The sequence below is a fragment of the Saccopteryx bilineata genome, chromosome 2, assembly GCF_036850765.1.
Source record: "Saccopteryx bilineata isolate mSacBil1 chromosome 2, mSacBil1_pri_phased_curated, whole genome shotgun sequence".
Taxonomy (NCBI): Eukaryota; Metazoa; Chordata; class Mammalia; order Chiroptera; family Emballonuridae; genus Saccopteryx; species Saccopteryx bilineata.
In genome coordinates, this window is record NC_089491.1 from 10,549,611 (window position 1) to 10,561,839 (window position 12,229).

The window sequence follows — 12,229 nt, forward strand, 5'->3', positions numbered from 1 at the left end:
GGTGTGGCCCAGGTGTCTGATGGATTTTGGCAAGCCTGCTTCGAGCTGTTGTCTAAATCTGGTGTGGGGCCATGACAGGACTGGCCTCTAGGATCTGTTGGGTTCTCTGTTCTGATTACTTTGGGCCTGTGACATAGAACTGCCCTAACTGTCCCTTCTACTGGGCTCTATGTGCCCTGGGCAGGGCAAGGCAGGGCCTGGAGTTCTAAGAGCCATGTGTGGTGATGTTAGGGGAGGCCTTGGGTGATTTGATCATACAGAAGGCCTGGTGTCCTGCCTAATCAGCAGCTCCAGACACTAGTAAGAATTTCCTGTCTGGGGTGAAGGCTCAAGTGTGGGCACATCCAGGACACCCTGCCAAAAACACATCATCGGGCTCTGAGGCTGCAAGCCCTGCCTACCCCCACTCCTGGCCCAACTTCCACTGTGCCCATGGGTGCCATAGCCACTGTCCTTACTTTCATAGTCTCAGTGCACTTTCCTGTGTTGCAGTCCCAGACTTTGACCTGAAAATAAAAAGTAGAAAGGTAAGGAGGCCTCTCAACACAAGGCTCTTTTTCTTTTCTTTTTTTTTTTTTAGAGACAGAGAGAGGGACAGATAGGGACAGACAGACAGGACCAGAGAGTGATGAGAAGCATTAATTATCAGTCTTTCGTTGCAACACCTTAGTTGTTCATTGATTGCTTTCTCATATGTGCCTTGACCGCGGGCCTTCAGCAGACCGAGTAACCCCTTGCTCGAGCCAGCGACCTTGGGCCCAAGCTAATGAGTTTTGCTCAAACCAGATGAGCCGCGCTCAAGCTGGTGACCTCGGGGTCTCAAACCTGGGTCCTCTGCATCCCAGTGCGACGCTCTATCAACTGCGTCACCGCCTGGTCAGGCAACATAAGCATTTTTTTTTATACAGCTTGATACTTTTATTTATCATTCTTAAAGCAATCGACAAATCTTTTGAAGGATGAAGGTTTGCTATTACTGAGGCTTCAACACTTAGCACAACTCCAAAAACAGGAATGTTCCATACAACAGCACTTTGCCTTTTAAGCTGATTACTCTTAATGTAGTCATATTCATCTGCCTATTCTTGCCATAAAGTGAAATTACTGCCTGTGACATCTCATAATTGATAAAGTTGGAGTGAAGCTGTTTATATAACTCCTAGTTTCATCTCGTCTAAGACTCTCCAAGAGCAAATTAACTTCTATATGATGCTATTTACTGAAAGGAAAAAAGAAACAAACAAAAAATACTTCACGGTCTTTCATTCATTTCATCAATTAGAACACACAAGGCAGCATCTTTCTCTATAATCTGGTCTTTTTGATGACCTGAATTTTCTCTTTGTTGTTTACTCTGTCCAGGACAGTTGTTGCTTTCATCAGCATCCATTGGTTCAGTTTTTACCCTTACCCCCTCTTCTGAATGGGGCAAATCATCAGGCAAAGAAGCCAAACAATTTTGAATCATTTCAGTGACTCCAGGTGCTTCTGAAACCTTTCAGCTGTTTCAAGACGTGGACGTTTCCGCACCTCCATCATGACCCTCAGAGTCTCTCTTGCTTGGTGAGGTCGGTATTCATTTATGAGATGATGCACATGTACAAAAAGCAGCTTAAGATCTTCTAGCTTCTCTTCTCGTTTTATACTCCCAGGGCTCCTTATCAAGATATCGAACAGCCTGACCTGTGGTGGCGCAGTGGATAAAGCATCCACTTGGAAATGCTGAGGTTGCTGGTTTGAAACCCTGGGCTTGCCTAGTCAAGGCACATATGGGAGTTGATGCTTCCGATTCCTCCCCTCATCTCTCTCTGTCTCTCCTCTCTCTCTGTCTCTCCCTCTCCTCTCTAAAATGAATAAATAAAAAATTAAAAAAAAAGATATCTAACAGATCTAAGAAATTAATAAGAATAGACATTGAGTTTCCTCAGTTCTTGTGATCAAACTGCATAGGATGAAGCCGTTCGATGCCCTGACTTTCTAAAGGGCGGATAATGAAATCCTCACACTAGAGCTTGGGAGCTAGGCCTTCCTGAATATTTTCATCTGTATACTCTGATGTACTGTATTAGAGGTGGTGGAAGGGCACTCACTTGCTGTGGCTCACCCATTGCGGAAGATCAAACCTCAGCCCTGAGCTCACTTTTTTTTTTTTTTTTTGTATTTTTCTGAAGCTGGAAACGGGAGGCAGTCAGACTCCCGCATGCCCCTGACAGGGATCCACCCGGCACGCCCACCAGGGGGCAATGCTCTGCCCATCGGGGCATCGCTCTGTTGCGACCAGAGCCACTCTAGCACCTGGGGCAGATGCCACAGAGCCATCCCCAGCACCCGGGCCATCTTTGCTCCAATGGAGCCTGGGCTGCGGGAGGGGAAGAGAGACAGAGAGGAAGGAGAGGGGGAGGGGTGGAGAAGCAGATGGGTGCCTCTCCTGTGTGCCCTGGCTGGGAATCGAACCTGGGACCTCTGCACACCAGGCTGACGCTCTACCACTGAGCCAACCGGCCAGGACTCACTCTACACAAGCATTTTTTAAATCACTTTGGGTATGGGTCATAGCCAACATCTTAACGTCTTAGTCTGGGTTTTGTTGACACGTTTAACATGCCTGGCGTGATACCTAATGCAAAAACTCAGTGCAATACAATTTTCTTTACCTTGGAGCTATTTGAGTCAGAGATGTTACTAACAGTTGGGGTAGTGTAGACCTTAGTGCCAAGCACTAGGTCCAGAAGTGGCTGGCACCTGGGCCCTGCCCTTGGCACCTTCATATTTAGGGCAAATTGTGATGTCCTCTCTGGACAGTGCTGGAGGACTGTTGTAAACAGGATGCGTGGGTAGGAGTTTGCCTGGTGGAGTGGGGTTATCATTTGGGAGTAGCCAGCGCCGGCCAGCTGCAACCTATCTGGAGAGAAACCTATGCTCTTTACCCAGGTGAGGTGGCCCTTGAGCTGGGCCAGCAGGCTTCTGGTCAAGGGCTTCCAGATATGGATGGTCTTGTCCCAAGAGCCAGATGTCTGGATAGCAGATAGGCTTGTTTGGGGCCTACATGCTCCCTGGGTCCCAAAATGGCCCATGACCCTCCAATGGTCTTCCAGCCAGCAAGGGGCCAGCCCAGACCCCAGCGCAGCCCAGCTCACCAGGAGGCCAGATGCCAGCTGACGTTGCCTGTGACCCTCTAGCTCCTGGTGGAAGATCTTTGGGGTCCCTCCCAAAGGTCCAAGATACGAATGGTGGCGTCCCAGGAACCAGTGGCCTGAGGACAGCTGTCTTGAGTGTGGACCAGCCAGCCTGTGCCCCCCCCCCCGTTCCCAGGCAGAACTGATTGAAAGTGGGCCCCATTTCACCAAGCCCTGCTGATTTTCACAGATGATCCAAGTCACCCCGTTAAGGTCTAGAATTATAACCCTGCCTATGTGGGATAGAGGGTGTTGTTGGCATCAATAGTGTGGAACTGCTGAGGTGGTGCGGCTCACCAGACAGTCTGAGCTGGGTGCAAAGTCACTGCTCTGGATGGAGTCTCGATGCCCTATCAAGTGGCGCAACATCTGGCCTGACTGAAGATGAGAGCCCTGAGCTCCGGGGGCAGTCCAGAAGCCTCGGTGCCAGGTTCTAGGCCTCAGATGGGTCAGATCCAGGCCCTCCTTTCAGGGCTGCCTGGGCAATGTGTCAATACAGTCTAGGAGAATTCCCCAGCCTTGAGAGGACAGTCCAGGCAGGGGTAACCTCATGGGCACAGGTGTTGGACGTGGGGTTATCTGTACCCAGATGCAAGGGGGTCTTAGGTGCCGGGCGTGGGCACGGGCAGTGGGGAATATTGGGAATGACCTGGAGCCAGTGCGTAGGGTGTGTCTCTTCCAGACCCCAGGCTCTGGCCAGCCTCCATATACCTGCACCTCCCAGAGCATCACCTGCTTGTTCCAGCCACCCAATGCCAGCTGCTTGGAGTCAGGACTGAAGCTGACTGTTTCCACACTCCTCTGGTGACTTATAAGGTGGCACAGGACACAGCAAGGTCCGGAAGGGAACCCAGGCCTCTATGCTTGGCTCCTAGCCTCATCCAGCATACTCACCCTTTAAGATCCGCAGACACTTGGCTTCTGCTACATCCTACAGGCAGGTGGTGCAGTCACAGGAGGTGCTGGCAAAGAGGCGGCTATGAGGAGAAGTGGCAGAACTTCACAGGGCTTGGGCTGGTGGTCGTGGTCAGAGAACTGGGCAGTGCCCTTCACCCCTGGCCCTTCCACTCTGACACCTCCTAATTCTTTAGTCTCATCACCCACCTCCCTTATCCTCACCATCCACCTGGGAATTTCTGGAACACTCAACCCCAGTTTGTCTATTTGCAAAATCAATGCCCAATCAAATGCAGGCACCTCCCAGAAACACCTTGGCAACCCAACATAGGTTCCTTGCCTCCTTTGAGCTCCCCAACCCAATTTTCCTATTGTAGCATTAGCCAATCTGTCCTGTAATCAATTAGCTTTCTCCTTGTCTCCTTAATTATAAATTTTATCTACTGAGTACTTACTGGTTGCTAGGCACTGTGCTTGCATTATTTCATCCTAGAGGGTAACAACTATTATCCCCATTCTAAAGAGGAGGAAATAGAGGCTCAGAGAGGTGATGTGACATAATCACAGTCAAAATAGTGGGTAAAACAGATGAACTTGAAGGACATTATGCTAAGAGAAGCCAGTCACAAAGAGAAATATTCTATGATTCCACTTTTACAAGGTACTGAAGTACCTAGTCCAACTCATGGAGAAAAAGCAGAATGGTGGTTGATGGGCTGGGGGAAGAATGAGATGTCTAATGGATATATAGTTTTAGTTTAGCAAGATGAGGTCAAAACAATTTTTATTTTTATTTATTTATTTTACAGAGAGAGGAATAGACAGGGACAGACAGACAGGAACAGAGAGATGAGAAGCATCAGTCATTAGTTTTTCATTGCGCATTGCGACACCTTAGTTGTTCATTGATTGCTTTCTCATATGTGCCTTGACCACAGGCCTTCAGCAGACCAAGTAACCCCTTGCTCAAGCCAGATGAGCCTGCGTTCAAGTTGGCGACCTCAGGGTCTCAAACCTGTGTCCTGGGCATCCCAGTCTGACGCTCTATCCACTGTGCCACCGCCTGGTCAGGCAAAAACAATTTTTTATTAATAAAAAAGTAAGTTCTGAGTCCAGGTCTGCCAGATTTGGAGGTCCCAGAGACCAGTTCCTGTCTCTTTGCCCTCCTGCCCCAGCCCTGCCCAGATGACAGCTCAAACACTGGAAGCCATTGTGGTACGTTCTCCAAAATGCCAGGTGGAGGAGCCCCACCTGTGTGGCCACCCAGCCTCCAGAGCAGATGTCCGCTTTTGTTTTCCAGACATACACACAGCTGTCCTCAGAGGCTGTGAGCAGCGTTTGGCCATCTGGGGACAAGGCAGAGAAGTTGACTTGGAACAGAGCACAAAAGTAGTCCCACCATGGGGCAAGAAACACTTGACTGTCCATTCCTGTCCCCAGATCCCTCATCCCTAAATACGCCCCCAGGAGCCTGGGATTGGAGTGGCTTCAAGCCTCACTCCACAGCCAGAGCGCAGGCCCTAGCAACCACTCTGCAGTCAGAGCCAAGATCCTGGAGCTCTCTGGAGCCTTGTAAAACCTGAGCCTGCAGCCCCCACCCAGATCTCACTGTCGCCAGAGGCTGGAGCCTCTTCTAGAACTAGATCCTGAGCCAAGAGTCCATTCTAGAGCTGGAGCCCAGAACCGGGAGTTCACTTTAAAGCCATAGTCCAAAGAATACTGGAGTCAGCTCGGAATTTGAGCCCTCTCTGACACCAGAGCTTACAACCTAGAGCCCTTTCTGGAGCTGGAGTTACGCTACAGGAAACCAGGAGCCTAGCGTCTGGGTAGAGCGCACTGGCCTCACCTCCCGAGGTGCCTGCGGAAGTATTTCACTCTCCCCACAGCCAGTTTTCCCGGGGTCCTACTGTTCATGGGCCCACGTGCGGCTAGCCCCGGCGGCGGTCTCCCTCCTAGACCGGCGCTGGTCGGCCAGGCCCGGACTTAAGGGAGAGGGAAGGGAAAGGGGGAAATTGTGTATAAGCGGTCTCCATGGCAATCAGGGTGCGGCGCGCAGCCGCTGTGGGGTCTCTGAGAAACCGACGGAGGAAGTCTCAGCTGGCGGGAGGTGGGCCCGCAGCTGGCAGGCGGCTCCCGCTGTGACCGCGAGAGGGCACACCAGCCCCATACACCGCGCCTGCGTCCCCCACTGTTCTGAACCCAAGCACAGTGCCATTCAGTTTGCAAAGGACCCGCAGACCCCTTGGGGACGAGCTGTTTCCCCATCTGCACTATGAAGAGAATCATCCCTGCCCCTCCGGGCTCCAGGCTTGAGCCAAGTGTAGAGCCTGGCACCTCATAGGTGCCCTGGAACCTTTAGGGTGGCCAGTACAGAGGCTGAAGTGCTTCTATGGACAGGGCTGGAGATAGCCATCTTTGCCCTCCAGGATGTGGGGAGCCGGAGGTAGTGTGTGTAAAGCTCGAGGCACTAAAAAGCGGGGTCAGTGTTGTTAACATTCTTAGCAGCACAGTGTGCCACGTGAGGAAGTGGAGGCCATGGAGAGAGGCCCCCGGAGCTGTCATGATGCTTGTTGAACAGTTCAAGCTGGAACTGGAAAGAACAGGATTGATTTCAAAATCGGTTTTACAGATGAGGAAACTGAGGTCCCAAAATGAGGAGGGTCACATCCAAGGTCACTCAACCAACTGGAACTTCATCCCATGTCTCCCCGACTCTGGGATTCACCTGCTATGAGTTCCAGGGGCCTCACAACAGATGTCCAGGTCCCTGACTTCTGGTACATCTGGAAAACAGGTCCTAACGGGCAGATCTGGCCCAGTCATCCAGCACCTCCGTGGCAGAGCTGGGGCTGGGACCGAGTTTCCCTTCCTACAGCGGACAGGGGTGGGACCAAGACACCCACTGTTCCACCATGCAGTGGATTCCAGACTCCCTGGGGACAGGGGTGGGGCAGCTGGGCTTTGGAAGCTTCAAACTTGAGGGTTCCCAGTGATGACTCACACCCCTTCCCCCAGACCTCTTTGCCAGAAACCCTTCTCACGAGATCCCCCGAGCTCCTGCTCTATTTTAGGTCCTAGACAGTCAGGCGGGCGAGGGGGTGACAATGGTGGCTTTCATGCAGCCCCACCTCCCTCCTAACTCCCAAAGGGCCCAAGTTTTGACTCCTCAGGAACTGGCGCCTCAGGGACCCGTCTGAGTTGGGCCTCTAAGGCTGCTCCTTACCCTCAGACATGGATTCCAGACACAGCACCCTGATAGGTGGCTCCTCAGACCCTGTCTCCATCCACCCCCAGCCCATGCCCCATCCCCCATCTGGCATTTCTCCAGCCACCTGGTTGTTCCTACCCTACCTGGAGGACCCAGCCCGTCACTCCCAGAACCCTTAGAGCCATGATGGCGAAACTTTTTCTAAAACCCGCCCACTTTTTTTTTTTTTTAATTTATTTTATTTTTCCTGAAATGAGAAGCAGGGAGGTAGAGAGACAGACTCCCAAATGTGCCCAACCAGGATCCACCCGGCATGCCCACTAGGGGGTGATGCTCTGCCCATTTGGAGCATTGCTCAGTTGCAACCGGAGCCATTCAAGCGCCTAAGGCAGAGTCTATGGAGCCATCCTTGGCACCTGGGCCAGCTCTGCTCCAATGGAGCCTTGGCTGCAAGAGGGGAAGAGAGAGACAGAGAGAAAGGAGAGGGGGAGGGGTGGAGAAGCAGATGGGAGCTTCTCCTGTGTGCCCTGGCTGGGAATCGAACCCAGCACTTCTACACACCGGAGGACGCTCTACTGCTGAGCCAACTGGCCAGGGACTAAAACCCGCCCACTTTTTTTTTTTTTTTTTTTTTTTTTTTTTCATTTTTCTGAAGCTGGAAACAGGGAGAGACAGTCAGACAGACTCCCGCATGCGCCCGACCGGGATCCACCCGGCACTCCCACCAGGGGCGGTGCTCTGCCCCCCAGGGGGCGATGCTCTGCCCATCCTGGGCGTCGCCATATTGCGACCAGAGCCACTCTAGCGCCTGAGGCAGAGGCCACAGAGCCATCCCCAGCTCCCGGGCCATCTTTGCTCCAATGGAGCCTCGGCTGCGGGAGGGGAAGAGAGAGACAGAGAGGAAAGCGCGGCGGAGGGGTGGAGAAGCAAATGGGCGCTTCTCCTGTGTGCCCTGGCCGGGAATCGAACCCGGGTCCTCCGCACGCTAGGCCGACGCTCTACCGCTGAGCCAACCGGCCAGGGCCAAAACCCGCCCACTTTTGCAGTGCTGGTCAACCTGGTCCCTCCTGCCTACCAGTAGTGGAGCAACCAAAGGGCGCTGTGATTGGCCCACCATGAAAGCTGAACTGCCCACTAGTGGGCAGGAGGGACCAGGTTGACCAGCACTGCAAAAGTAGGCGGTTTTTATAAAAAGGTTCGCCATCATGGCTCTAGAGTCTCAAACCTTGTCCACTTGGCCACTAGGCGTGGAGCTGGGATTAAAACCTTTCTGGTCAACCCAGGAGTCTGTGGTTGGGACCACCCCACATGCATTCCAGAGGGCTCAAGCATCATGTCTACCTTCTCTGCCTCATCCTGCCACTGTCCCCTGCTCCCACATTGTTCCCTGCACCCAGCCACAGGGGCCCTTTTTTCCATTCCTCCATCCTGGGCCTGTGCACATGGGATTTCCAACCCTGTTGGTCTGTGCTTACATTCATATCTAGCTCGAATAACATGCCCCCTCACCCCCAGCCTTCCCTTGCCTATTCCCAGACTAAGTCAGAGCTCCTGCCCCAGAGGTGGGACATTAGAGCCACAGGTCTGGCTCAAACCTGGGTTTTACAAATGACCAGCTCTTGCCCTGGCCGGTTGGCTCAGCGGTAGAGCGTCGGCCTAGCGTGCGGAGGACCCGGGTTCGATTCCCGGCCAGGGCACACAGGAGAAGCGCCCATTTGCTTCTCCACCCCTCCGCCGCGCTTTCCTCTCTGTCTCTCTCTTCCCCTCCCGTAGCCAAGGCACCATTGGAGCAAAGATGGCCCGGGAGCTGGGGATGGCTCTGTGGCCTCTGCCCCAGGCGCTAGAGTGGCTCTGGTCGCAACATGGCGATGCCCAGGATGGGCAGAGCATCGCCCCCTGGTGGGCAGAGCGTCGCCCCTGGTGAGCGTGCCGGGTGGATCCCGGTCGGGCGCATGCGGGAGTCTGTCTGACTGTCTCTCCCTGTTTCCAGCTTCAGAAAAATGAAAAAAAAAACAAAAAAAAAACACACACACAAAAAAACAAATGACCAGCTCTTCAACTTGGGCAAGCCACCTGATCACTCAGTGTCTCGGTTTCCTCATTTGTAAAATGTGCTCACGGTGGCTGCTTTGTGAGGAGTTAGTGAGATGGTGCCTGTCAAAGTCCCCTGGTGTGCAGTAAGCACTCAGAGAAGGCAGGGGCCGTGACATCCCCCGTAGTCCCTTTAGCTTATGCCCTTTGCCAGCATTTCGTAAGAGAGGGCCACTTCCTGATGGAGAGAGGGCCTGGTGACAGGGGCTATCAGGCTTCCTGCCCAGGAGGGGTAGAACCTACAGGATGCGGTCTATGGCAGGGAGTGGGCACCGGTGCATCACAGTCATGGTGGCAGCAGAAATATTACACTGACTCGGTTCTCCCCATGAGATTGGGGGACCCAGATTTTAGTCTCTCTAGTATGGTCCTTGGGGAACATTTTCCACCCCTTGATTGTCTTTTTTTTTTTTTCCAGAGAGAGAGAGACAGAAAGGGAGAGAGATGAGCAGCATCAACTTGTAGATGCCTAACTTTAGTTGTTCTTTGATTGCTTCTTATATGTGCCTTGACCGTGGGCTCAAGCCAGAGACCTTGTGGTCAGGTTGATGATCCTGGGCTCAAGCTGGCAACCCTGCACTCAACCTGGCTGAGCCCATGCTCAAGCCAGCAACCTCAGAGGTTCGAGCCTGAGTCCTCAGTGTCCCAGGTGATGAATGCTCTATCCACTGCGCCACAGCCTGGTCAGGCTGTTTTCTCCTTCTCAGGGAGCCTGTTACATTCTTTCTTCCCTTAGCCCAGATTCTGGGGAGAGGGCTCTGTGCTGGACTTTCCCACTCTCACTCCATGGTCCTGGTGGCCCATGGTCCCAGTACCAGCCTCGCTCTCTTCACTTCCTCAGGTAGCTGGCTTTGCAGGCTCCTTGATCTCCTCCGAAACTGCCATAGTAGCTGCCAGTGAAAGGAGAAAACGGGAGGTTCAGAGAGGGAAAGGACTTGCCTTGTTAAGGTCACACAGCTAGAAAGCAGTAGAGATGAGACTAAAATCCATGTCTGATAAACTGTAACCCCAGCTCACTCCTCGTCCCCTCCACCCGTTGTGAGCAGTTCAGTGGACTCTGCAGTGCCCAGCTCACTCCTCGTCCCCTCCACCCGCTGTGAGCAGTTCAGTGGACTCTGCAGTGCCCAGCTCACTCCTCGTCCCCTCCACCTGCTGTGAGCAGTTCAGTGGACTCTGCAGTGCCCAGCTTGGACGCACATCCTGGGAGATAGAGAGCGGAGACGGGGAGCCAGACGGCCTGGTCCCTGCCGGCTGGCCAGCTCCCAGCACCAGTCCCCGTCGCTGCTGTACAAACACACCTTTTTGCTTATTTATTTATTTTAATATATTAAAAAAATATTTATTGATTGATTTTCGTGAGAGAGGAAGGGAGAGAGAGACAGGCAGAAACATTGATCTGGTCCTATATGCCCTGACTAGGATCTAACCGGCAACCTCTGTGCCTCGGACGATGCTCTAACCAACTGAGCCATCTGGTCAGGCTACACAACTGTGGGGTTCTTTTTAATTCATCTTTCTTGCTGAGCAATCTCCAGATTGGTTTAGGTTACTTGCCACCCAAAGGGCTTTGATGAGAACATCCCTAATATCCAGAGCTGGTCCCCTAATATGCCTTTGGGGTTTCTTCTCTGGGATTCCCCTGCAGGTATTTATTTGCATAGAGGGATCACGGCTCACCAAGCGTGATCAACACCCTCACGTCTCAGCTGTTTCCCCACAACCTGGGCCATCCATATTGGGATGCACTGTAATTGTCATCATCCCTCCTGAAGTGTGGAGGCCAGATCTGGAAACGTGCTCTCTGTATGGACTGACAAGGGCCAAGCTGAAAAGTGCTGTCATATCCAGTTTTCTAGACACTCAGTCTTTAGTAATGCCACCCACATTACTAGAGGCATTTGTGTTTTCACCAGCTACATGTTCTGGTGACTCACTGAGTTTGCAGTGACAGCCTTTTCCCCTGGACTACTATCTGGCAAACTTTCTCTCTACTATCTGGTAGTTGCACAATGAATTCTTCGGAGACGCAGGCAAGACCTTACATTCTGCTGGTTAAATGTCATCTTCTTGGCTCCCATCCAGCTCTCCAGTCTTGAAAGAGCTGTAAGTCTGGCTTCTATTGCACAAAGCATTAATTCTGCACTGGGGTAGCTGTAGAGTTTATGAGCAGGCCTTCCTGTTCTAAATCCAAATTCTGAAAATGATCGTCCGGGGACAAGGATAAGGATAGAGCCCTGTGGTCTACCACTAGAGGCTGCCAGTGATTCTCACTCTGTTTGCACCCATCCACCCCCAGCAGGATCACGGACTAACCATTGGTGGGGCATGAGAGTGTGAGCTCCTAACTCAAGCAGGGGTCTTTGGTTGCAAACAACAGAAACCTTTGATGGCCAAAAGGGACTGTATGAGAAGGAGCCACGGGGATCGAAGATGGGTAGGACTTCAACCCTATCATGCTGGGAAAGTGCAGGAAGCAGGGGCTGAGAAGCCAGGACGAAACCCAGACAATTGAGGGTCCTTGGGGAGCTTACCACTGACCCAGTGAGTGGAGGGCAGGGCATCTTGATTGGCAGTCCTGGTAAGATTTGGGCTCTACCCACCTGCAGACTCCTCCGTTAACAATCAGGGATCTCTAGATCTTTTTTTTTTTTTTTTTTAATTGATTGATTTTAGAGAGAGGAAGAAAGTGAGAGAGAGAGAGAAACATCGATGTGTTCCACTTTCTATGCATTTTTTTAAAGTGAGCAAGACAGAGAGGGAGACAGACAGGAAGGGAGAGAGAAGAGAAGCATCAGTTCTTCATTGCAGCACCTTAGTTGTTCATTGATTGCTTTCTCATATGTGCCTTGACCAGGGG

The 12,229-nt window shown here is 52.2% G+C and overlaps 1 protein-coding gene and 1 pseudogene across 1 annotated transcript; both read right to left on the reverse strand.

Moving 5' to 3' along the window:
- Positions 1 to 109: 109 nt before the first annotated feature.
- Positions 110 to 6,002, reverse strand: WDR38 (WD repeat domain 38). The gene is given in 13 exon segments (XM_066254299.1): positions 110 to 342; positions 345 to 354; positions 459 to 510; positions 2,869 to 3,014; positions 3,138 to 3,211; positions 3,214 to 3,253; positions 3,474 to 3,554; positions 3,888 to 3,984; positions 4,067 to 4,162; positions 4,164 to 4,185; positions 5,325 to 5,363; positions 5,366 to 5,544; positions 5,920 to 6,002. Coding segments are annotated over 13 exon segments (969 nt in total). The 5' UTR covers positions 5,988 to 6,002; the 3' UTR covers positions 110 to 277.
- LOC136324025 (mediator of RNA polymerase II transcription subunit 7-like) lies at positions 589 to 2,281 on the reverse strand (annotated as a pseudogene).
- Positions 6,003 to 12,229: the final 6,227 nt, after the last annotated feature.